Raw genomic sequence first — 26373 nt, forward strand, 5'->3', positions numbered from 1 at the left:
TACAAACTAGTTAAATTCACGTGCCCGAGTAAATTTTGTAAGCTCAACTTCAAATTTGTGTATCTCACTCTCTTCTTGGTCGAATAACACGAGCATACTTGTTGGAAAGCCAATATTATGAAATTTCATCATCTCCGATGATGCAGCAATGTGCAAAAAGGTTAGTCCGTTTTTTTTGTAGTTTTAATACTTGGATGAGTTTAAAAACCGGTATAAACACTCGCTTTTATGATGCTGTTGAAGATGTCCCTTCTAAAACTTTTGTAATATTGCAACATAACATTATTGCACATCATGGTCACAATATGAGGCCTGGAAACCAAATGTGTTTGGTGTGGTGGTTACTCACCTCATCCCTTAACCATGAGGTCATGGGTTTAATTCCTGCCCATGGAAATGGAGCAAATTCTTTGGTCAGCCGTTTACCTCTTCGTGAGAGCACGCGCGGCGAGGGAATTATACATTGTTGTCGATGGTGGACACTATAAGATAAAGAGTTTTCGGAACAGCGGACAATCGGCAATTACATGACCCACCTGCCGGCACCATTGGCAGCGGCCTTTGAAGGACTGGGGTTCGGGTTGGTGGAGGATTGTCCAGCCGAGGGGTTGTAGGTCGAGGTGGGGTTGGAATTGTTGCGGTTTTGGCCACGATATTGGTTGTTGTGACGGTAGTTAAGGTTGGCAGTGCGTTGAAATGGGTCATTTGTTGGGTTTTGTTTGAGCAAGAGCTCGTGTTGAAGCAGCTTTTCGTGAAGAGCTTCAAACGAGATTGGTGTATCTCGTGCTCGGACTGCGTCTATTACTGGTTTGAAGATATTATAATCAAGACCTTTGAGGACCTTGAATATAACATCTTCGGGGTCTAAGACTTTGCCCATTAAAGCCAACTGATCGATACATGCTTTGATAGAATGCATGTATTCGGTTATGGACTGGTCTGCGGTTTTAAGGATCAAGTCGAGATGATCCTTTAATTGCAAGATGTGGGTGCGAGATGGATTGGCATATGTGTGAGCGAGAATGTCCCACGCCTCTTTCGAGGTGGTTACGCGGATGATTAACGTTTGTATGGTGGCTGATAAAGTGCCCATTAAAGCACCCAATATTAATCCATCTTGTTTAAGCCACGTATAGTACGCGGGATTGGGTTTTTCTGATTTGTCATCAGAGACAATGGTGGGTGACGGTTGAGGGTAGCTGCCATCGAGGAATCCTAGGAGACTAAATCCGAAAAGGATATGAGTCAGTTGGAATCGCCACGATGTGTAGTTAGTCGAGGTGAGTTTCACGCAGTGGTTTAAATTGAGCGATGTGAGAGGAGTTGTGGATTCGTGAGGATTGGGCACAACATTGTCGGTGTTTGTCATGGTTGCAGGAGGTTGCAGAGGACGGGCAGAGGTGTTTGTGAGGCGGCGTTTGAATGCGGCAGGTCGTGGACAGAGGTTGAGGGTGGCGGGTTTTGTGGATCTTTTTTGGCCTTTGGATACCATATAAGATAAAGAGAAGGTGTGTATATTGAATGTATGTTGAAAGGATGTATTACAAGGTATATATATATACATGTATGAGGAGCCTCTAAATATTTGTTCCCTAAATATACAATGTGAACATATTACTTGATTGAAGGATTGATTGACAGTGTATCCTTAGATTGATCTTTTGACTTATCTTGATGATTTGTTTCTTGTTTTGCAGGTGTTGAAGAGATATGGTTAATAGACACCCCAATTTACACCAAAAAACAATATGAGGTCTGGAGATCAAATACGGTAGTCATTTGGATTTGGTGATTTGGAGATTTGGAATCCAATTCTTGTGGACACTATTCTTTCTATAAATCATAAATCTATATGTCCATGAACTATGATCCAGCATTGGTGCGTTTTCACTACAACAAATTGTCACTTGCGCCACGAATTATGCCACGGGAATTTATAATTCGTGGCTAAAGTTTGCTTAGCCACGGGAAAAGCTTATTCATTATTTTGGAAAAAAATTTATGCCACGGGATAATTTTTCCCGTAGCAAAAGGTCACTTTAGCCACGAATTAGGCTACACCCGTGGCAAATAATTATTTTAGCCACGGGCTATGTCACACCCGTGGCGAAAGTTTATTTAGTCATGAATTGTTCCGTGGCAAATATTTTGTTAGCCACGAACTAACAAACACCCGTGACGAGTATCTTTTCTGACTTAAATCTGAATGAAATTTAATAAAATATAATAATATGAAAATACATTTAAATATAAAATTTTAGAAACACTTTGATTAATTTAATTAATATTTTTATTGTTTTATGTACTCTAATATGAAATTTTGAAATTTTATAAACTTATATGCAAGCAAAGAATAGTTTATCGCCTAAATTTTTTGATTTTTTTACAAATCTCATTTATGTTTGGTAGATTTTTTAAAACAATAATAATTTTTTAAAAAAAAATTAATATATAATTTTGTTTATTAAAGTCGTGAATTTCTTTTAATTTCTTTATCTTTTTTTAAATTAAACTTTATAATCTTGAATAACAATCTTAAATGATCGTATCACATTTAAAGATATAACATATCAAATTGAATAAAAACCTTATTTGCCATCTATGTTAGAGAAATCTAAAATTAATATATTGTTAAACTATTTCATTCAAAATTTGATTTCCAACTTATTTGTAGGATATTTCTAGAAAATTTTGAATTTGATATAAAATTTACGGAAATTTCTCGTGGTACCTTTGAACTTTGCCAGATTACACATGACACCCCTTATTTTATGTTTCTACATATGGTGTCCTTGTGTTTACCTTTTTCATTACTAGAATACCCTTTGGCGAAATTTCGTCATAACGCCGTTACTCTTATAAGTAATTTGATGAGTAATTAAGTATGTTATGTTGTTATTGTTATATTATTTAGGTACTAAATGTTATTTTATTAGACAAAATAAGGATTTAGGTATGTGATGATGAATTGATAGTGCATTAGTTAACAAAAAAAGGCGTCACAAGGCATATGAGTGTCGGCCTTATGACGGAAGTTTATCAACGAGTATTCTTGGACTGAAAAAGGTAAACACAGGGGTACCATATGTAAAAACTTAAAAAAAGGGTACCATATGTAATTTGTCAAAATTCGAGGGTACCATGAACAATTTACGTAAAATTTAACTCGCTGAGAAAAAAAAGTTCCAAATTTTTTTCATTGAAAATAAGCGCATTATAGAGAGAATATAGAAATTATAATAATTTACAGTCACATTTGCAAATAATGTGAAATTTTGAGAAAAGAAATGGTAAACGATAAAAAAGAGAAATCGGTTTAGGAAAATAAGCGATTCTTTTGTACAATAGTCTTTTTCGTGTTTTTTGGGTAAAAAAGTGATTACTTTTTGGTTAATAGGGTTCACTTTGGGGAAAAAAGGCCTTTAGTTATAAAAAGCGGTCATTACTTTACCAAAAAAGGTCACATTAGGTACGACGGTTATACAATATAATTTGCGTAGAAAAATATACGAAAAAATGAGTACATGAGAAATGAAAATAAGAATGTCGATAAACAAAAGAAATAAAAAAAATGTTAGGAAAACACAATTATGTTTACTTTTTGGAGAAAATGGTTTGCTGACTTCGGCAAAAAAATGACGTCAAAATCATTAGTCAGGAGGTTACTATCGAAAATTTAATTGTTTCGGCCAAAATAATGTTTTTCCCGCAAAAATTTGTAAATCATGTAACATTTATGTAATTAAATAGTATTAAAGGTAAGATTTGAAAGAAAAAAAATAAACTTAAAAGGATTCAAAGTGCTAATTATATCAACAAAGTTAACATTTAATTTCGGTGGCACATCAAAACAACTCCACAGTTAAGCGTGCTCAGGTGAGATTAGTGTTGGGATGGGTGACCTCCTGGGAAGCCTCTCCGATGCTCACAAATGCATGACCTGCGAAACCAAATAACGTTCAAATGAATCAAGTTAACTAGCGAAACAATTACCTTGATTGTCATGGTTCTGTATATGAAAAAAATACCAATTGTAAAAAATAAATAAATTATTTTACGTTTTATTTATTTAATTTTCATATATATTGTTTACCACGGGAATTATTTTTTCGCCACGGGAAATTTCTTTGGCCACGGGAGTTATTAGCCACGAGAGAATCTGTGGCCAAAAATTCAATAATAGCCACGTTCTTGTTTTTCCCGTGGCTATGTCTTTGCTACGACCACTTGTGCCACGGAAGGTATTCCCGTGGAAAAATGATTTAGCCACGGAAATTTAGCACTTGCGCCACGAATTTAGCCGTGGCCCAAGTGCTAATTTGTAGTAGTGTTTGGCTTAGTGAAATACGTGTGTCCCTGTGGACAGCGGGCCGCCCACGGGGGCGCTTGGTGAAGTCGAAACAAGCGTTTGCATTTTTGTATGGAGTCGCCACCAATTTTTATGGGAAATTGGAACCGTTCGAATACCTCGTGTCATGTCAAGACACAAAGTAGAGACATAAACACTAAGCAATCGTTACCCTTAGCATTCTATGTCTAGAATGACTCTCGTAGATGTCAATGAACACGGGTGCTCACGGAGATCTGGAGTAAGGGGTGAGGGTACGTATTAGGAAGCTCTTTTGATCGAACAACTAATCCCGCCCGCCTCGATAGCGGCCTCTACTAATGATTAGGAAAGTTATTCGTACTTGATATATCGTCGGCTATATGCATGCAATGCAACATCCAAGTTTTAATCCTAGCATGTGAGAATTAGACTAAGTCGGTTGACAACTAATTTAGCATACAATTGGGTCGAAGTAGGATTTAATGTTCATTTACATGTGAAAGACATACAAACAATAAAAGAAATACAATAATTATGAAATACAATAATGAAAATTACATTAATTACAATGGATTAGGCGATTTATGTCGAAAATACCTTTAAAACGGATAATTTGAGAAAAAGGAATAAAAGAATGAATCAAATAAATTAACGAACAGGAATTAACGTGATATTACAGATAATAGTTGGTTAATACGTAGGCTAAATAAACTATGTCGAGGCAAAACGGAGTTCAGGGACAGAACTCAGCCAGGAACAGGCGCAGCAGACCTGCGTCTTTTGGAATAGGCGCAGCAGACGCTGCGTCTGTTCCTTGGCTCAGTTCTGGCTGTGAAGTCGTATTTGCAAGCCGTTAATGTTAATTGGTGATTTTAATGATGGATTAAAATATTTACTCGGATGAAAGTGATTAATGGGTTAATTACATGTGATTAATGGGTCATAAAAGCGATAAACATGGATGAGACGGATCGAAAACAAATTATTTACATGAAATAATGATGGAACTAAAAAAAATTAATGAGTCCTCTATTGAAATCAATCAATTAGGCTAAATACGATGGATATACAACGAATATGCGATGAACATGTGAACAAACAGATGTAAACTATATCAAAGACGAATTCCAGAAACTCAATATGATCAAATTGAATCTCTACAACCCGGAATTGAATTTAATGACGAAAACCCGCAAATATTGGATTATTTGGGATTTAAGTCGGATTTATGACAATTAAAATATACAAACGAGTGATAAACAATATACATATGATTATTAAACTATTGTACCGAAGAATTAAAGAAAACAAGTGAAAACAAATAATCAAAGACGAATTACAGAGGACGAAGGAAGAAAAAAAGAAGCAGGAACTGCGGCAGCCTCACGAAGAGGCGCAGCAGGAACTGCGCTCCTTCGAAGAGGCGCAGCGGTTGCTGCGTCTTTTCTCGACTGTCAGTCTTCTGAAAATCCGTAAAAAGAGGTTTTAAAGACGGTTTTAGAAATCAGTTTTAATGAGGTATTTTCGACGTAAACCTTACATTTGATGATACAATAATTAAAATACAATAAATAAATAAGGATTATACACCCTCAGACTTACATGTTGACGAAAAGAGAAGGACTAAGATATCGATTAGTGATGCTCGACGCGAATGCAAAGAAAGTGCCCTCGTAAGAGGAAAACGATTAGATTTGATTAAGTTGATTGATGTGGAGTTGGTCAAATTGGTCGGTCATGCAACGGAGAGGCTGGTACCCGGAATGATCCGAGCTTACGTGGTCGAAAGTTCAAGCACGTAGGCGCCAGTAAGTAAGAACAAAGTCTAGAATGCAAAGGGAGAAGAGAAGGGCGGACACTCGCGTGAGAAATATGAGAAGCGAAGGCTCCTATTTATACTAATCACACGACGGAATTAGGGTTTCGGAGACTCTTTGGAAGTGAATCTCGGAAAGATATGAAAAAAGATACGAAAAACACGCAGAAAGGGCTCGGGAAGAGGCGCAGCAGAACACATCGTCTCTTGGAAGAGGCGCAAAGACTGGCCGTGCGTCTATTCCCAGGAGGTTTCCTCCTGCTGAAGAAAGATTTCCGCGTTTGAGTTATGGTAGGACGGAAATAATTCGATTTTCCTTAATATTTTATGTGAATATTACGGGATATTATTTGCCAAAAGATAAAATTTGTGAAATATGGAATAGAAATATCCGGAACATTCCAGAACATTCTGACTCGAGATTTAACGGTTATCAGAAAATGGAGACGGTTTTAGGCCCGGACTCCGAATGTACTCTTAGGGCTTGTTTGGTTGCCCATTAAAATCATGGGATTTTAAACTTCCTAGGAAGTGTAAAACCATGATGTTGTTTGGTTGCCAAAATCATGGGAAGTAGAACTTCCCACATGAATCTACTTCCTCCATTATGTGGGAAGTCACTCACCAAGCCCCCCCTTGGTCATTGGAACTTCCCACATGAATTAACTTCCCACATGCAAACCAAACACTTTTTGAGAATTCACATGAATTGAAAATTCATGTGAACTTGAAGTTCCCGGGAACTTTAATTCCCTTATGTCAACCAAACAAGTCCTAATTACTGCCAAAACGACCGTATCGGGACGTAGATGACAACTATGAGGTAGACATTAATATTTGAGCAATCACTTGACGATAATCTTACGAACTGTCACAAATCGTTCCGCGTATCAAACATGCGGCCCAATCATCACCGGGTGGTTTGCGGGAGGTGCAGAAATGAGGTATCTACAGTCCCGTGGTTAACTCCTTTCAAAAAAGTGCTTCCAAGTAGTGGTTGTAGAAAATGTAGAACATAAGATTTATTTATTGAATATTTGGATATAATGTCTTAAAGCATCAATTTAACCTTTACAATTTTTATATTGGATATTTGGATATACTCCTTTTGTGCTGAAATTTTTTATCATTGCTGAATTCAGATCCTAACTCCGCTGTTGAGGTTTTTTTTTTTTTTTTTTTTTTTTTTGACAGAAGGTGAATAACTTACATTATTGTAAACAGTACAAAGTAAGTTATTCAACTAGGTAGCATCAGACACTTCACATCTAGATCTAACACTACAAAGCCATACATAAAGATTACATATCCTTTAATTAAAAGAGCAACTACAACATTAAGATAGGCAAGATAAACGATGGTAGAAAGGCAGTAGACGGCAGCTTGATCACGAACGTTGATGTCAACTTCATAATCACGGTAGGCCTCCAAAAACCGTCGAAACATACAAACAACGGGATGACAATGACAAGGCACACTTACGCTCTTGCAAAAAGAACGTAGAAAGAAAAGATGAGTAGCAAGACTGAGTCTGCCCTCGGCGGAGATAAATCTCCTGCACCTTAGAAATCGCACCCATTGATCATACAACAAACAGACCGTAAAAACCACCATACAATGAGTAACCCGAACCCCCATAGACACAAGTACCTCAACACCATCACCACTTAAAGGACTTGGCTTACCACAAAAGAGACGACTAAGACTCCTATAAAAGGAGATTATTAGAAGATAAAGACAATACAGTAAAAGGAAGAGCATCACCATTCAAGTACGAGAAGACCACCACCTCTATCCCAACCAACGTCACCACCGAAAACCCAAATCCACCCTACCCAACACACCTCAACAGAAAGAAAAGGTCCCCAACAAATAAGACCTCACTCCAGCCAAGGAGCAGCCGGATGCGACCATCCATCCACAAAGACACGGCCCACCCAACAATCACAACACCACTGAGACTCCAAATTCCAAACGACACCCCCCCCCCCCCCAGGACCATCGGCACACATGCAACCCAACCAACCAAACACACATCAGACTGACAAGAGAAGACCGGGAAATGGGACCAATCTGGTGGGGAAGGGGCGAGGGGGAGGGAAAACACCAGATCGTCCCAAAACCACCACCACTTAACAGAAAACACCACCCAGATGAGCTATGCTCATCGACCACCGACGACCGAACAATACTCCGAAACATACCAGGGAGAACAAAACATGTAAAGAGAAGATTGACGACCGAACAAACCATGAAAAAGCTTGAATAAAAGAGGTTAGACGACCGTACAAAACACCACCCAGGGGGAAGGGACGAGGGTGAGGGAAAACACCCCGGAGCGCGTGCGAAACATTCGATGACAGGACAGGGGAACGCGGAACGGAACGACCTCAGGAACAACCACACGAAACACCTTACCAAACCACCAGTCAGGGCAGAAGACGATCAGAAAAAAAGGGAAGCGAGATCAGGCATTGGGGACCGCCATAGAGAGGAGGCATGGACAATCACCGGAGATGGGTTAAGGAGAGACCCCATCTCCGGCGCTGGGTAGGGGGAGAAAGGAAGGGAAGTGACTGGTAAGGGGAGGCGGCGGATCACCAGAAAAATTAGGGTTTTTTCTTTAGAGGGGAAATGGGGGTTTTAGAGAGAGAAATTTTTGTTATACCGTGCAAATTATTTAGGAGATAAAATAACACAAAATGTTGAGGGTTGTTAAGACGAGGAGCTCATCCATGAAAAAGTATCACATGTGACATGTGAGTGTCCCATATTGAAAAAAGAGAAGAGAGTTGTCTACCAATATAAACCAAGAAGTTATTCCACCAATTTTCAATTGTTTTTAGGATCTAGTCTGATTGAATTATGAGTGGACATTCTCTCCTCTATACAGGTGCGGTCCAAGCCCGATAACGTAACTTAACAAGGTGTCAGAGAACTTAGAACCCACAGTAAAAAAAGACATGGGCATGAAAAAAAAAGTAAGAAAAAAGAAAAGGAAAAGGAAACTAGGTCAACAAATTGCAGTCATCCCCAAAAAAAGCGTTGGTAACGTCACTACCGAAAAAAAAGTATGATCTGTTGAAAAAAAAAAAAGATCTCACATGGGGGAGTCTTAAGATAACGAGCTCACCCTTGAAAAAATATTACATGTAATATCTCGCATTGGCAAAGAAGGAGAAGAGTTGTCTACCATATAAATCAAGGAGATACTTCACTCATTGTAAGTTATTTACCGTTCAACTTATAAAGTGGACTCTCTTTCTTGATCCGATAACTAAACTTAACACGTGTTTCATTTAATGATTATAAATTCTACTTATATTATATTGTGCCATGTAACAATTTTATAAACGACAAACTAATTGAAAGATTGCTAAATGACACATGCAATGTTACTGCCCAAGTGAATGGGACTTTTTATTTGCACTCAATAATAGAATTGCATTGTCAGATAATCCTGTGTCTGAAAAATGATGGGCGGGTAAGCGTCAGAAGCCCAGCACAGCTGGTCCAACCCAATTGTTTGTATATGGGCCATGCACTACTTCATGTGTGAAAAGGATCATGTTTTGATCACATGTTGGAAAAAAGTTATAGATGGTGAAAGCCACATCAAATATTTGTGGGTCACACCACACAAAATAATGGTGAGTGATAGAATTTCATGACCTTTAAATTTGAGTCAAGGGCAAACTTATCACTAAACTGAAAATGTTATTGCCACGACAAAAAGCCTAATTTAGGGAAGTGTTATTGTCACGACAACATTGAACTAGTTCACTGGAATTTCAAGTTATTGACTAGAATACCCTTTTTTATAGCTACAACATGGAGAAAAAGAATTACGCATATGAGATAGTACCTCAGACCTTGTAGTTTTTGAGCATATAAACATTTTTTCTGAGCATATTACCATTTATAAATATAGTTTTTGAGCAATATTATACTCCTTCCAATCCAAGTCAAACTACCCATTTGACTTTTCACGGTCTACGATACGACACTTTGACCACGTTTTTCTTCATTTATATATTATATTTTTGTGTCAAAATTATAATTTTCCGAAACCTATTTTTATAACAAACGTAAATATGTAATTTTTAAGTATAAATTTTAAATATTTGATTAAATATAATGGATGTCAAAATTCAACAAGGTTGACTTTCAAAAGTGAATGAGTAGTTTGGATTGGATTGGATTGGAGGGAGTATTTTTTAGTGTAATGTTTTGGTAAATGTGCTCAAAAACTTTATACTAAAACAGAACTCAAAAACTTTAGTAAAACTCAGAAAATAAACAATAAGAGATATTATCTCAGATGTATAGTCTATGAACTGCTACAACATGTGCAAATGTTGGGGTTCAGCAAAGGGCAAAACAGCAAAGATTGGTTGGAAATTCCACTGAATTATCCTAAGGTGTTATGGCATTATGCCAACCCCTAATTTAGGCTAGCGCGAAGCTAGGACTGGAAATTAGTGAGGACGAAAAATTACAGTGAGGGTGAACATGTAATAGAATAAAGTAGCCCTGAAAAATTACGTCCAAACCAAGACTGGCACGTGGACCGTTCACGTCCAACCATAAGTTTGGGCGTGGACCATTCACGTCCAAACCTAGGTCTGGATGTATATGTACCACGTCAAAAGTTTTCCTGCACCGCAGCAGTTTCGTAAAACGACCATATCTCCCTCATTTCTCGTCTATTTGGGGCTTATGACCTGCTGTTAGAACCGTAAGAAGATAAGTTATTATTTTCACATGGAATTACTTTAATATCATGTATAGAACTTAAGTTATGACCGTTTAACGTTGACCCTTAATGTAGATTCAATTCCAAACTTCTTGTTTGGGTGAGGACTGATGTTTATGTACTTGTTGCTATGCTTCTAAATTTTTGTTCTAATGCTCGTTTATGGTGATGACACTTGTTAGTGTATGCCCTTCTCATGTTTACTTTGAACGATCATTTGTGATAGTCGTTCAAAGCGGCGTCTAGTTGGTTTTATTACGTTAATTAGTCGTTTTGATTTGTATGTGTTCGTCATGTTGAAAACGTTTTTTTTTCTTTTTTCTTTTTCATTTCAAAGTTAATTGCACGGAGGTTAGTGAGAAGTTAAGTGAATAATTATAAAATGGTAATGTTGGAAGTTCAATACTAATTGTTGACGTTATTTAATATGCCCCAAGAGAGATGCGGTTTGGGCCGAATGCTTGGGCCATAACTTACCCAATAATATTTTTGGCCTTTTTGGGTTGGTCTATGAAATGTTCGGGCCACTAAGAGGCTTAAGTACTGCAAAAATGAGGGTTGAGCTGGGCTAAGGCAATAAAATCGGGCCATTTGGACCTCTTATCAATAGATGAAGTAATTACAAATCAAAAGTTCAAAAAAAAAAAAAAAAAAAAAAAAGAAAATTACAAATCAAAAGTTCAAAACAAAGAAAATGATCACAAATTTAAGAAAGCAAAACTATAATTTAAATTGAATTTAATCAAATGAACTTTTGCTAAATTAGTTATCCCATTTGAAAAAGCTAGTGGGTGATATGACTGGTATTTTGGTAATAACTTTCATCTTCTAAATAAGTGACTACGTATACAGTTTTTTCTATTACAAATATAGAAAAATAAAAATCGATTTATCAAACATTCACCCGTTAGGTTATCTTATGTTGAATTTACCCGTTAGGTTACCTTGTTAGTCAAGACTATGCTGAATTCCTGATAAAAGGACAAAAATTCTGTTTATTAACTACTAATTATAAATTATAATGTCATAAACTAGCAACAAGTTGAGATGGCCGAGTTGGTCTAAGGCGCCAGATTAAGGTTCTGGTCCGAAAGGGCGTGGGTTCAAATCCCACTCTCAACATTTTTTTTTTCACTTGTTTGTTTTTTTTTTGCTTCTGCTTTCTATTTGATCACGACATCCTGTAAATAAAGTCTAGGCTGTGAAGATTCGCAAAATTGCAGGCTTCTTTCTGTGTTTTTTTTTAGCTAAACCAGTTCGTTCTCTTGTTTCGGAATCAGACTTTTCCATAACTTATAATCCGAGATTCCGAGCTCGTTTTATGTGGAATTTCACAAGTTTGTTATTGAGGAACTAATTATATGATTTTATTGACAGCATATCATTTTTAAAGTTTCTTATATTTGATACGGAATATACTTATGTATAATACAATTTGCCTATATCCTGTAACAAGAACCAAATTTTGAAATCAAGGTGCCAAGAAATTTCACAAGAGAAGGATGACTAGTAATACAATAATGTCAACATGAAAATCGACGATTACTTCTTTCTTTATTTTAGAAGGATATATATTTTTTCCGTTTCAATTATTGTTTACTTTGAATTTAAATATACCCATTCTAAGTATTATAAAAAGTAAATAATTAATTGAGACAGAGAAATAATTATCATGCATTAGCCCCTCGCGTCCATATTTTAGGTGTCACTACACCTCATTTAAAACACAAAATCTCACTTTAGACGAAAACTATCCGTCTAAAGTTGTAAACGAGTTAAATATGTCAATATTTTCATAATAAGACAAACAACAAGTGAAATAGTAGGGATTGTTTTATTATGAAAATAGTGACATATCTAACTCGTCTACATCTTTAAACGGATACACCCAGACTAATTGTAATTAAAAAGCATAGCATCATAAATAAGACAAACACTAACAAGCACACACAGTCGCGTCAATGAGCCATATTGTATAATTTGTGTTGCTATGTGTGACATCTTGGTTCACATTTTGTTGGGTTCCACGACGTCTACCGCCGTCCTTATGTAATTTATTATTCACAAATTCTCACTTTAGACGGAGTGTCTGTCTAAAACTATAGACGGATAATATATCTTTCTTACAAAATGAGAGTGGATAGTGCAAGTGGGTGGGAAATGGATATCTCTCACTTGCCCTCCCACTTACATTTCGTGAGAAGGCCACTATCCGTTTATAGTTTTAGACGGATAATGTCCGTCTACAATGAGACAAATTGTTTATTACTTAGCCCACCAAAAGGATCTTTTATTATACTTTCTATGTCCGGGTCATTTGTTATCCTATTTTATTTTGGAGTGTCTCAGTCAATTGTTATCATTTCTATTTTAAAAATGAACATGATGAGCAATTTGATCATTTACACTCAATTTGATTAACCTGTTATTTAATAATTGACCTTCTCTTCTTTTATTAGTCTTTGTGCCAAACTAAGAATAATAATAACCAAAACGAAAGGAGTATATATCATGCAATAAGAAGCTTTTTTAAATCACAAATTTAGTTATTATTGCGATTTGTGTTTTATATTCTCTTTCAAAATTTCATATGTATTTTTTCTTTATCTACTATTCATCCTCCTCCTCATTTTCAATTCTCTTTTAGTTTTTTATTATTCTAAATAACGATATTTCCAGATTACATAGTACACATATTTCCTCCCTTCAACTCCAAACTACACATTTGCTTTTTTACGTTTGTCAACGTGTGTTTTACGCAGTAAATATCTTTAGATACGTATTTGCAAAAATGATAAAAGTTAGATATTTTTAATGTACTCCTAAATACGAATCAAACAAGATCGCACATGAATATATTATCACTTACGTATTGAGAGTAAATTAAAATTAAAGGTTCACTTGTGAATAGTATAGACAATAGAAATGTATAGTGTAGAGTTGAATGGAGGGAGTATATCTTTTTCAGATATCAAAAGTTTACCACGGAGTACATTGAATACAATAAATTCAGCGTGATGATTTTTTAGGCAATCCCTTCCGCAAAAGAAATGGATGACCTATTGACCTTAGTTATATTTGGAAGGGTCCGGCTCCCCTAACTGTTTAATTTTGGGTATGTTTCAATTAATTAATTAGTATTTGGCCCCCTTAATTAAGTGAATGTATTTTCCTATAAAATTGAATGTTCAAGTCAGGGGCGTCTTTGGGCCCGTGCGGGCCGCGCGGCTGCACAGGGCCCCAAAATTTTTAGCCCAGAAAACCAAAGTAAAGTAAGGATAAATAAACTTTGAGCCTTTGAAAACTAATTGAAAGCTAGTGTCTTGGTGGTTAGTAAGTAGATTTTTAAACACAAGACTCAAGTTCAAAACCCAATACCAACATTTATGTCTTTTTTTTTTCATTGTTTTTATAAAACAGATTCGTAAAATGATATATAGGGCCCCTTTTTTTCATTGTTTTTATAAAATAGTTTCGTAAAATATTATATAGGGCCTCATCTTTAGATCTCGCACAGGGGCCCCGAAAACTCCGAGACGGCCCTGGTTCAAGTCTTAATTCTCTTTATTATTTGTTTTAAAATCTGCCACTTAGCGAAAGTAATTGTACACTACGGAGTAAGTTAATAACTTGTACTCCGTGGTAGGTACTACCAACACAGCCCATTCATAAACAAAATGTGAAAATGGGGTTTCAAGTTTCAACATGATTACATGGTTGATTACATTTGCTCTTGTGGTATTGCCACTTTTGTTTTCTAAGAACGAAACAGACTATGTCTTATTTGGTTGCCTATCTAATTTATGGAAAAATTAAAATCCCATGAATTGTAAAAAAATGGAGAGTGTTTGGGTGCCATTTTTTTTGGGCAAAATGTAGGCATTTAATTTTCCTAAGAGTTTTGAATGCCTACATTATACAACCGGTTGTATATACAACTTATTCAGTGTTGTGGAGCTTTGTTACAAAGTTGTCGAGCTCTATTAACAAAATTATCGAGTTATGATACAAAGTTGTTGAGCTTAACAGAATAATTATTAAGCTCAATAACTTCGTAAAATAACTCAATAACTAGTAAAATAACTCAACAATTTTGTCTGAGAGCTCGATAACTTTGACGCGGTTGTACATAGCTCTTATACAACCAGTTGTAGGATAGTATTTGTGACATGATGGAGGAGTTGGATTACCTACTCCCCCCCTAGGTAGCTGACAACTCCTAGGAATTCAACTCATACATCCGCAACCAAACAAGTTTTTCGGATTCACGTGAATTTGTATATTGGAAAATAATTCATGTGAATTGCATTTCCAGTGTTAATCAAACTCCAAGATGAACCAAACGAGGCCTTAATATAACTCTAGTAGATATGGAGTATAAATTTGTAAGTAAGACGATTTCAGATTCACAAAGTAAAATTAAGCCAAATTCACAACAGCCTTGATCGATTACTAAAGAGTAGACTTGGTAAAGCTGGTTCGACACAATAAGGCTCGTCTGAAATCCGAAAAGGGTGACGTAAACTTAACCCGATAGACCCGAAATGACGTAGTTAAGACAAATTCCTGATCCCAAATGATCCAAAGCGACACAAAAAGACTCGACACAAAATTACTCGATCCGGAGACCCAACACCAAAATTACTCAATAAATTGTTGATCCAAAAATGACCAAGCCTGATGTGACCGATCCGAATTACCCATTTGGCCATTTAATTATCAGGTCTACTAATGAGTAAAAGTTTGATTATTCCTCGACATTATTACTAATTTTTTAATTATCTAAGATATGATAAACGTATCAATCTAAACAAAAGAATAATGTTACGCTAGCTATCAACTCTATTGTGACACATACATCACGAATGGATATATTATTATGGCAATCATGAGCTTCATTAACAATAAATATTAAGAAAAATGCACTTATATAACGTATAATTGTTTCGTGGAGTCTAAGTTAGCTATATAGCTAGGTCAACCTTTCTTTCTTTAAATTTGCCCCTTTACCAAATATTCCCCTACCCCTTTTACAAGTCAAAACTAAATTATATCTCCCTTGATATTACATCTTTATTGATATTATGTTATATTTTTTTGATTTTATTATATTATAGAGTTTTTAATTATGAAAAGTTAACAAAAGTAGTCCCCTCCCTCTTATATATAATCATCCACAATCATGGTGCTTCTTTGCTTTGACTAATTGTTCTCAAAGTTAGTTGCTTTGGTAGTTAATTAAATTCTTTCTTCTTCAACTAACAACTTGCTTCAATTCATCCTTCCAAACAACTGAAAATCCTCTAGCTCACTCCTATGGTAAGTTCTTTTTAACTTGCACAAATATATTTCCTTGACCTTAAAGTCGGCGTGTCTCTTATATGATACGGTCTCAATCAGTAAATATATGACACACTCATTACATGTTAGTTAAACTGCAGATATTAACTAGCTTAGCTGATTTTCAAAATCCGTCAGCAACATATTTGCCTAATTACTGCATGAGACCGTTTTATAACAATATTTCCATAATTTTGTACCTAGTAATTAACATTAACACAAAATTGATCATGATTTGCAGTCTATCAAGCCTTTGATATTGAGGCAATTGATAAGGCTATTGAGATCAATAGTGGAGCAACCAACTTCCATGGTGACAACCTTACTTTATTACAGTAATCAACTTCCTCAAAACCCTGCCATGGAAAGGCTTGTGCAACATGACTTGCTTCATCAAGAAAACTATTTCTTCATCATTATTGTTAGTCTCTTGAAGTGTTTCACCTAACGAAGTTTCACCCGTCTAGGAAAATGATTTGACGCCACCAGTACTTTGGGTTTTCTAACAACTTCTTCTTGTGTCTAATCCGATTCTCCGAATTCTTACCATTTTTTCTGTTAATTCCCTCGTACCTTGTACTTTTTAAAAGTGGTCGGAAATTAGAGAATCGGAGGGAGTATATATTTTGCTTCTAATCAATATGATCAATGGTATTTTTAATTCATTGGTGATTTTGGATTCATGGCAGTAATCTGTAACTAGTAATTGTACATATTTCTGGCAAAGAAAGAATTTGTTCATGTTGGAATTTTCTACTTATCTATTATTGGTGATCTAAGATTAGCAAGGGAAAAGTTTAATTTTGGGATCGGTCAATAATACTTCGGCCATATTCTTTCTGGCTTAATTTCATCTCGTTTAATTTCTTCTTAACGTTATTCAGTTCAATTCAATTTTGTTTCATTCAACTAATCTCTTCAGAAATTAACTTTTACTTGAACTCTATTCAATTTAGCTAAGTTCCTTTCAATTAAGTTCACTTCAATTCAGCTTCATTAAGTTCAATTCAGCTCCTTTCAGCTGAAAAGAATATGGCCTTTCTCCGCCTCATTCATTTATTTGCCTTTATATCCTTTATGAAAAGTATTTTAATAAAAAAGTAAACAAATCATTCAATCTTACTAGCGTAATCACTATGTAATTGATGATCAGGTGTTTGGAATTGACATTTACGAGTACATAGTTAAACTTGTCTCATTTAACATTTTCGTCTTAATTTCATTAAATTATAAAAAGATACAAATGACAAATACGTAACTCCCTCCGTCCCAGTTTATTTTGTAAGAGGAAATAAACATGTGTAAACTATAGACTGGGATGCAGGGAGTACATAAAAGACCTTGTAAAATGATAATGGCATCGTCACAAAATAACCATACACGCGTTAGCAAACCCTTTGTCGATATCATTAGGCTAATACATTTTCGGTATTAACCTATTACGCATAGCTAGTTAGGTACTCGATCCACCACTGCCTCCATTAACAAATTCTAGCTGGGAAAGTATACATGAGATCATTGTAAAATTGACTCTTTATTGGAATGAAGAGACAAGAGAACGTCACTAAGTACAAAGTTACGTACGGCTATGTTTGTATACTTGATCTCACTTGAGATAGTTATATCCATCTTAAATGTAAAAGCGGGGCAAATACTACCCCAGAGGCCCAGATGCCCAGATAGATAGCTAAAACAAGAATTTGTCATTTCTACATGTTGTTTTCGTCTAATTCATCTATTTAACATGTTTTATTGTTTAATACAGTATATCTGTCTTATTAAATTTTCAAACTTCAATATAATGACTATGAATATTGTCCATGTGCTTGATTCTGTTTTGGACGAATGAACCGTAATGAAGTCCGTGGTACTTTATATGGGTGGCTCTATCTTTTTGTTTTCTACTAGTTTATGTCAACTTTGTGATCACCCCCTACCCCTAGGCCTCCAAAATGGCACGGTCCACTCCTTTCTAACCACTTTACATGGCCATTGTTATAATAGAAGGGACAAATAAATAAGGATAAAGGAACAAAACTCACAGATTTACGTGGTTTACTAACGCTATGTTAACTACGTCTACAAGGTGTAGGGGATGAGAATTTTATTGATTTGAAGAATTTTCAGATTATAGATTCAGAACGGTATGATATGCAAAACTGCTAGGGTGAGACTTAGAGAATTTATATAATACTCCCTCCATTCAACTCCACTTTACATGTATTTCTTTTTCGTCCATTCAACTCCACTTTACATGTTTCCTTTTTAGGCCAAGAAAATGACCATGTTATCCTTATTCACACTTCATATTTACAAAAAATGTCATCCATACCTCACACTAATCCACCATAAAACCCCACATTTATATTTTTTTAACATTTTTAACCCCACCATTCTCTTTCCCTATGTACTTTTTATAGTTTTTTTAATCCGTTCCTTAATATCCGTGCAAAAAGCATACTTGCGAAGTGGAGTTGAACGGAGGGAGTACTTTTTAAGACCTAATACAGAATGATATAGAAAGGCCCAAAACCGAACCCTAACCCAATACAGATAATGGATATCGTTAGGTTTCAGAGTCGACTAACAGATTCACGACACACATATCCAACGGCCTCTGTCATAGTCGTTCGAAGTGGCGACTAAGATATTCAAGGGCATCAAGGCACATATCCAACAACCATCTTTTTATTTGGTAAATGGTAAGGATGACATTTGGGCCGCAAGCTACTAAATTAATATGATCCAAGTATATACTCTAAATATGACTAGAGCTAGTCACAAACTCACAGGGTTGGGTGAGTGCGAATCGGGCTAGGGGCGGTTAGTGGCCCGAGCACGATACTGAAGTGGGGGCAGACTGTGTTGGGCTCCCTATTGTCTAGCCTAAGGTTTATTTTATTTTATTTTATTTTTTTTACCAGGCCATGGTGGGTTGGGCTTGAAATCTTTGGCTCTGGCACGACCCAAACCGAGTAGTGGGGCGGGTTTTGGCTAAGCCCACACTGTTATTTAACTCCAAATATGAGCATAGTTTCTTGGAATTTTGGTAGTGAAATGTAGTGAGCACGGAGAGGTATTCGGCTGGTCGGCTGGCCAAAGAGCTTGCTTTATTTTCACAGGCATGGATTGAATCCCTGATCTCATGATTAAAGGATGAGATGAATGAGATGAGTAACCACCCCACTAAATCCATTTAATTGCAATGAAGAGAATGAAAATCGAGAGGATCTTACTCGTTATTTAGTGGATTACAAAATGAGTGCGAGCCCGAGACTTAAGTTAACACCAGAAGAAAGGCAATCCATCTTATTGCAAGTCTTGGGTAAAAGTGTAAGACCTTAACGGACCCTGGCATTGTTACTTGGTACAATTGAGGCCCAAAAGTACATACAATTTCTTTAACAAAAAAAAACCCATCCAATATTACCTTCTTAATGGGATCCTTTTTGAGAGTTAGTCTTTTGGCAAGGCTGTTATACACTATTATTGTAAACAACAACTCTTCTATAGGACCGTCTTATAACATAAGACTGATCCAAAAGGAGAATAGCCCATAAATAACATGTAATTTTATGTATATTTTGACTTTATCTTCATAACCCGATAACTTATAATGAAAATCAACATATTTAAATGCACAAATTATCAAAATAAATTATTGGGTTATCAAAATAAAATATTTTTGTACAAATATATTCACTAATTTACATGGGCTTTGTTATATAGGGTTGGTCTTATACATAAAATGGTTTTGTGTATTGTAAAATAGAATGACACCATAAAAATGATAACCATTTTTGTTTTGACTGTAAAACCGAAAGTAAAAGCAGGTTAAAAAACAACTCGTTTACACAAACTCTTATGTAAAAGGACCTTACACGTAATAACTAATAATATTAACATTTTACTTAGTTTTGAACAATATAATATGCATAGTTATTAGTCATTAAGTCACTATGTGATATGATACAATTTAGATGGCTTAATATTCTTGGTTACATTGAAATACTTCAATGTTCGTATCCATCTCTCTCGTGTCTTCAATTTATGAACGGCTATTGTATTCGGCCACAATTCATGGCCGTACTTAGTTGGTGGGTCAGGGTAATCATACATCGACCACTTAACACTAAACCTGTTTTTGGCCCGACCTCCTATTCGGAGCCATTCTCCAAATACCTTATCTTCCGGGCCACTGAGATGGGCCTTGGGTATATCCGACTTTTTTATCCATTCAACAAGATCCCACGAGATCAGATATCCCATTCCAGACATATAATGAGTAAACGGGTCCAGAGTCGGGTGAGAAATAACATACCCATAGTACAAATCATCCCTAGGCAACGGCTTTAAGGACTCGACCAAGTTATCGAGCCTAATATAAGTATCATCATCGGCCTTCATGACATAATGATACGGGGGTAGACGACCTTGTTTGCTATTAAATATTGTAGGAAGGTATTAGGATGATATATTGTATTTTACGAAAGCCCAACCCAAACGACGGAGTCCGTCGTATGTAATCTATTTAAGCCGTGCTAAGGCCACTTAATCAATAACACACAACATTATATTTCTTAACATGGTATCAGGATTAGGTTTCGATCCTCCGAAACCCTAACCACGCAAAACCCTAATCAACACCAACCGTTTCCACGACGAAGATCCTTTCCTACGTCGCAATGGCTGGTGATGACGATGCCGTTCCGACTCCCAAAATCGATTCCACTTCACCATACTACCTCGGTTCCCATGGCGTTCCCGAGGCCAAAATTTCGAACGTGACCCTCCGTCGTGACAACTACGACGATTGGAAAAATTCTATGCGTATGTCCTTGAAATCGCGCCGCAAATTCGGTTTCATCGACGGCTCTATCAAAAAACCGACTGATCCCTTCCTCCTCGAAAATTGGGAGGTTGTTCATTGTACTCTTGTACAATGGATCCGCAACACAATCGATGAATCGCTCCTTGACACGATTTCCTACGTCGAGGATGCATCTGTTTTGTGGAACGATTTGGCTGAGCAGTTCTCTGTTGTCGACGGTACGGTAATTCATAATCTTAAAACTCAACTTCATAATTGCGTTCAAACTAAAGGCATGACTGTTACGACCTATTACGGAAAACTTAAAGTTATTTGGGACTCTCTTGTCGCTCACGAGCCCCCGTTTGCTTGTCACTGTGGCGGTTGCAAATGTAACATCGGTCCCGATGCTACTAAGCGACTCGATAACGAGCGTCTCCATCAATTTTTTATGGGACTTGATTCCTCGTTGTATGGTAATATTCGGTCCCAACAGCTGCAATTAGACCCCCTTCCAACTCTTGCTCGTGCTTATCATGCGGTCCTCCAAGAGGAGCGGCTTCGTGCTCCCTCCCAAACCGTGGTGGATGCTGGTGATGTAGCGGCTTTTGCCACCCCGCGTCCGTCCTTATTTTGTCAGTTTTGTGATACACGAGGCCATGAGCCCTCTGCTTGCTATATTAAATTGAATCGTTTTCCGGATTGGTGGGGTGATCGCCCCCGCACTCTTGCTGATTTGCGACGGGTTCGGGCTGCTAGGCGTAATCGTGGGGGCCCTGGTTCGTCTGCTGGGTCGCGTGACACCTCGGGTGCCACTGCTGCAGCCTCGGGAAGTGGGTCAGGAGCTGCTGCGGACCGTGTTGTTCACGCTAACATGGTCTCGGGTGTTTCCATGAACTCCGTTCTTACCTCAGACCGTCTCATTGGTATGTTTTTTTCGATTATTGATACCGGGGCTTTGAATCATGTTACAGGCGATCTTTCTTGTTTAATGGATTGTCATACAATCGCGGCCCGACCTGTTGGTCTCCCAAATGGGCAGCGGGTTGAGTCCACTATTATGGGTTCGGCATATATTAACTCTTCTCTTTCTCTTAGTCGAGTTCTTTATGTACCGAGCCTCACATGTAGTTTGTTATCCGTGTCTCAGCTTGCTTCCGATCGTGATTTTGTGTTTGAATTTGCTAAAAAATCTTGTTTTATACAGGACCGTTCCTCGACGACGACGATTGGAGTAGGTGAGCTACGGGATGGATTGTATTGGATTCGTGCGTGTGCTCCTTCGACAGCTATTCATCAAGTAAGTGCTCTGGGTTCTCGTGACCTTTGGTATCGTCGTCTTGGGCATCCGTCTGATCAAGTCGTCAAGACCATTCCTTTTGCTAGTACTTTGAATTTTAATAAAGATTGGGTGTGTGATGTTTGTCATTTAGCAAAACAACACCGTAGTAGCTTTTGCAATAATGAACAGCGTGCTTTGTCTATTTTTGATCTCATACACTGTGATTTGTGGGGTCCTTATCGCATTCCGTCATCTTGTGGTGCGCGGTATTTTTTGACAATAGTGGATGATTTTTCTCGCGCTACTTGGGTTTACTTATTGCTTGACAAAACAGAAGTCACCGATATGTTTATGAATTTCATTAATATGGTCTCGACTCATTTTTCTAAATCACTTAAAGTTGTGCAAAGTGACAATGGTACGGAGTTTAACTGTATGGCGGGATATTTCTTTGCCCATGGGATTCGGTTTCAGAAGTCTTGTGTAGGTACGCCTCAACAAAATGGGCGGGTTGAGCGCAAACATCGTCATATTTTGAACGTTGCTCGCTCTCTTTTATTCCAAGCCAATTTAGATAAATCATTTTGGGGTGAAACTATACTTACTGCTGCCTTCCTTATTAATCGTACTCCTTCTCCCCTCATTGGTAATAAAACTCCCTATGAATGCTTGCATGGTGTCGCCCCTTCTTATACAAATTTGCGTGTTTTCGGCTGTCTCGCGTTTGCTCATAATCAGGTCACTAATGGTGATAAGTTTGCGAAACGGGGTCGCAAGTGTATTTTTGTTGGGTACCCGAGTGATAAAAAGGGGTGGAAAATGTATGATCTTGAGACGAAATCCTATTTTGTCTCGAGAGATGTTGTTTTTTACGAAACGATCTTTCCTTTTTCTACCACCACCTCGCCCAACATACCTTCTCCCACTGTTTTTGCCGATGAACCTTTTAATGGTTCTTTGTCTGATGAGTCCAACCCACATCCAGGGGGGGAGGTTGATGGGCCTGCTACGGCTGAAACGGGCCAGGGGCAGGCTGCTACTGGGCCTGTTATGGGTGACACGGGTCAGGAGCAAGATACCGCGGATACTTCGAATAACAGGTCCGCGGATATGGGTACGGGGAGTGCATCGAATCCAGCTGAGCATAATAATCAAAATACCACTGACAATATGGGTAAAGGACGTCGGATTAAATTTCCGAATTCAAGACTCCAAGGCTACGTACTTCGCACAACACGCAATCCATCCCAGTCCTCAAGCTCTTCTACTACTTCACCGTCGTCTTCAGGTACGCCTTATGACTTAGCAAATTATATTAACTGCAATTCTTTTTCGGAGCAACATCGATCCTTTATTGCAGCTGTTACCTCCGGTGTTGAACCACCGACCTTTAAGGAAGCTATTCGAGACAACGGTTGGTGTGAAGCCATGAAGGCTGAAATTGATGCTCTCGAAAGGAATGAAACATGGGAGCTCACCGATCTTCCTGCTGACAAAAAGGCTCTTGGTTGTCGGTGGGTATATAAAATTAAATATAAATCTGATGGTACAGTTGAACGGCTTAAAGCTCGTCTCGTTGTTTTTGGAAATCATCAGGTTGAAGGATTGGATTATGGAGAAACATTTGCACCAGTGGTCAAGATGGTCACCATTCGCGCCTTCTTGACCTTTGCAGCTGTACAAAATTGGGAATTACACCAGATGGACGTGCACAATGCGTTTTTACACGGGGAGCTTGACGAGGAGGTTTATATGCGACTCCCTCCGGGTTTCAGTCGAGGTAAAGAAGGCAAGGTATGTCTTTTAAAGAAATCTTTGTACGGCCTCCGTCAAGCACCGAGATGTTGGTTTGCCAAGCTGACCGCTGCTTTGAAAGATTTCGGGTTTGTTCAATCCTATTCCGATTACTCCTTATTTTCTTTCGCACGAGACACGGTCCGTTTATTTGTCCTCATATATGTGGACGATCTTGTAATTGCGGGTAACGACTCAGCTGCAATCACCAAATTTAAGTCCTATCTGGGTGAATGTTTTCATATGAAGGATCTGGGCAAGCTTAAATACTTTCTTGGCTTAGAGGTGTCGCGAAGCAAAGAGGGCATTTATCTTAGTCAACGAAAGTACGCTCTCGATATTATTGCTGAGACCGGTCTTCTGGGTTCCAAACCTGCGGCTACACCCATAGAGCAGAACCATCGTCTTGGACTCGCTTCTGGTCCATTATGTGATGATGCCGAGTCTTATAGACGACTCATTGGTCGTCTTGTTTATCTTGCTGTGACGCGCCCAGACTTGTCTTATGCAGTGCACATTCTGTCCCGTTTCTTGAGCAATCCACGCAGTGAGCACATGGCAGCTGCTCATCGTGTTGTCCGTTATCTCAAAGGTAGTCCAGGCCAAGGTATTCTCTTGCGTGCTGATCGTCCTCTTTCTATATCTGGCTGGTGTGATTCCGACTGGGGCGGTTGTCCCACTTCGAGACGATCTATTACAGGCTGGTTTGTTACTCTTGGCGACTCTCCTATCTCTTGGAAGACCAAGAAACAGCAGACCGTCTCTCTTTCTTCTGCTGAAGCAGAATATCGGTCTATGACTCAGTTGGTGTGTGAATTGAAGTGGCTAAAAGGCCTCTTACTTAGTCTTGATGTGCCTGTCACGGCACCTATTTCCATCTTCTCCGATAGCAAATCGGCATTGGACTTGGCTCGTAATCCGGTTTTCCATGAACGAACCAAACACATCGAGATCGACTGTCATTTCATTCGAGATGCCATCGTTGATGGTTTGGTCACTCCTACACACGTTTCGACCAGCGAACAGTTGGCTGACATTTTCACGAAGGCTTTAGGCGTCCCACAATTTACCTATCTTCTCCGCAAGCTGGGCATTCTCGATCTTCATGCTCCAGCTTGAGGGGGGGTATTAGGATGATATATTGTATTTTACGAAAGCCCAACCCAAACGACGGAGTCCGTCGTATGTAATCTATTTAAGCCGTGCTAAGGCCACTTAATCAATAACACACAACATTATATTTCTTAACAGAAGGCTTGAGAAATAAGTGTATGTCTTACCTTCATTCATGTTTTCTTTACAATTAAGAATTATGATATCATTGTAACTCATAATCTCTAATTTCACTAATACATTGTCTTCTTCATTAGTTATATTGCATAAGACAAACTTTACGTCGACTTTAACACCTTCTTGCCGTTGTATTCCATAGATCATTCTAAGGTTGTGTCGTTTGTGGTGTTGTTCCGGCATTGTTAGAATTCCAATGAGTATTCGAATGTCATCCGATGATGAAGACTTGTTTATAGTGAGTAAATTTGGTTGCAATAAGAATTTGAAAAGTCTTTTTTCACTAATAAAAGTGAAGGTGATAAATAAAAAGAAGAATGAGAAAGAAAGAGAGATTAATTTTAGGATATTGTTTCTATGATTTATAGTCATTGTAGAGGTATTGGTTGCTTCATATATTAATGGTGAGCATTTAGGGTACTAAAAAAGGTACTAAGGCCTTGTTTTAAGTTTGTAGATGAGGTGATTATATATATAGTGTGGACAAATCAAAGAGTAACATGAAGTAGTTTTTTTTTTTTTTTTTTTTTTTTTTTTTTTTTTTTTCAAATTACAAATTATAAATTACAAATAGTTTCATAATGTATGGAGTTTTATACTTATATTACAAGTAGGGGTATGTATATGTAGGAATATTATTTTCTAGTTGACATTCAAAAGAAAAGAACAAAATTGAATTGTCATGTAAGATGGCAATTCCAATGTATTTTTTCCTAGGATATTCTCACTTGTACCCCTCCGAGATTGACCTGATTAAATTAATAATCAGACAATTATTAAGCTTAATAGTGATCAAATTATATGTGATTGAATATTTAGATTGATATGTTTGACCTAATAATAAAGTAATTAAACCAAATATTGGTTAGAAATCTAAATTTAATGAGCAAAATTGAGTTAGTGCGATAAAGTAACCGGACCCGTTAATGGCCCGACAAAAACCCATACATCATTT

At 37.4% G+C, this 26373-nt stretch overlaps 1 protein-coding gene and 1 non-coding gene across 2 annotated transcripts; one reads left to right on the forward strand and one right to left on the reverse strand.

Annotated features, from left to right (window-relative positions):
• The first annotated feature begins 11943 nt into the window (after nt 1-11943).
• Nucleotides 11944-12024, forward strand: TRNAL-AAG (transfer RNA leucine (anticodon AAG)). Its single transcript has one exon. It is a non-coding gene; the product is annotated as a tRNA-Leu (tRNA).
• An 8175-nt stretch (nt 12025-20199) lies between these two features.
• LOC141595741 (beta-1,3-galactosyltransferase pvg3-like) lies at nt 20200-25790 on the reverse strand. The gene is made up of 2 exons (XM_074415707.1): nt 25384-25790; nt 20200-20704 (listed from the first exon to the last, which is right to left on the reverse strand). The coding sequence occupies exons 1-2, from the start codon at nt 25788-25790 to the stop codon at nt 20200-20202; spliced, it is 912 nt and encodes a 303-aa protein (XP_074271808.1).
• Nucleotides 25791-26373: the final 583 nt, after the last annotated feature.

This window comes from Silene latifolia, chromosome 8 (assembly GCF_048544455.1).
Source record: "Silene latifolia isolate original U9 population chromosome 8, ASM4854445v1, whole genome shotgun sequence".
Taxonomy (NCBI): domain Eukaryota; kingdom Viridiplantae; phylum Streptophyta; class Magnoliopsida; order Caryophyllales; family Caryophyllaceae; genus Silene; species Silene latifolia.

What these genes read in the sequence shown, in the direction of transcription:
- LOC141595741 (XM_074415707.1), bottom strand. Translation starts at nt 25,790, where the DNA reads ATGACTATAAATCATAGAAACAATATCCTAAAATTAATCTCTCTTTCT. An exon ending in ACATACACTTATTTCTCAAG is followed by an intron (nt 20,705 to 25,383) that starts CCTTCTGTTAAG and finishes ATCATCCTAATA; the next exon opens with CCTTCCTACAATATTTAATA.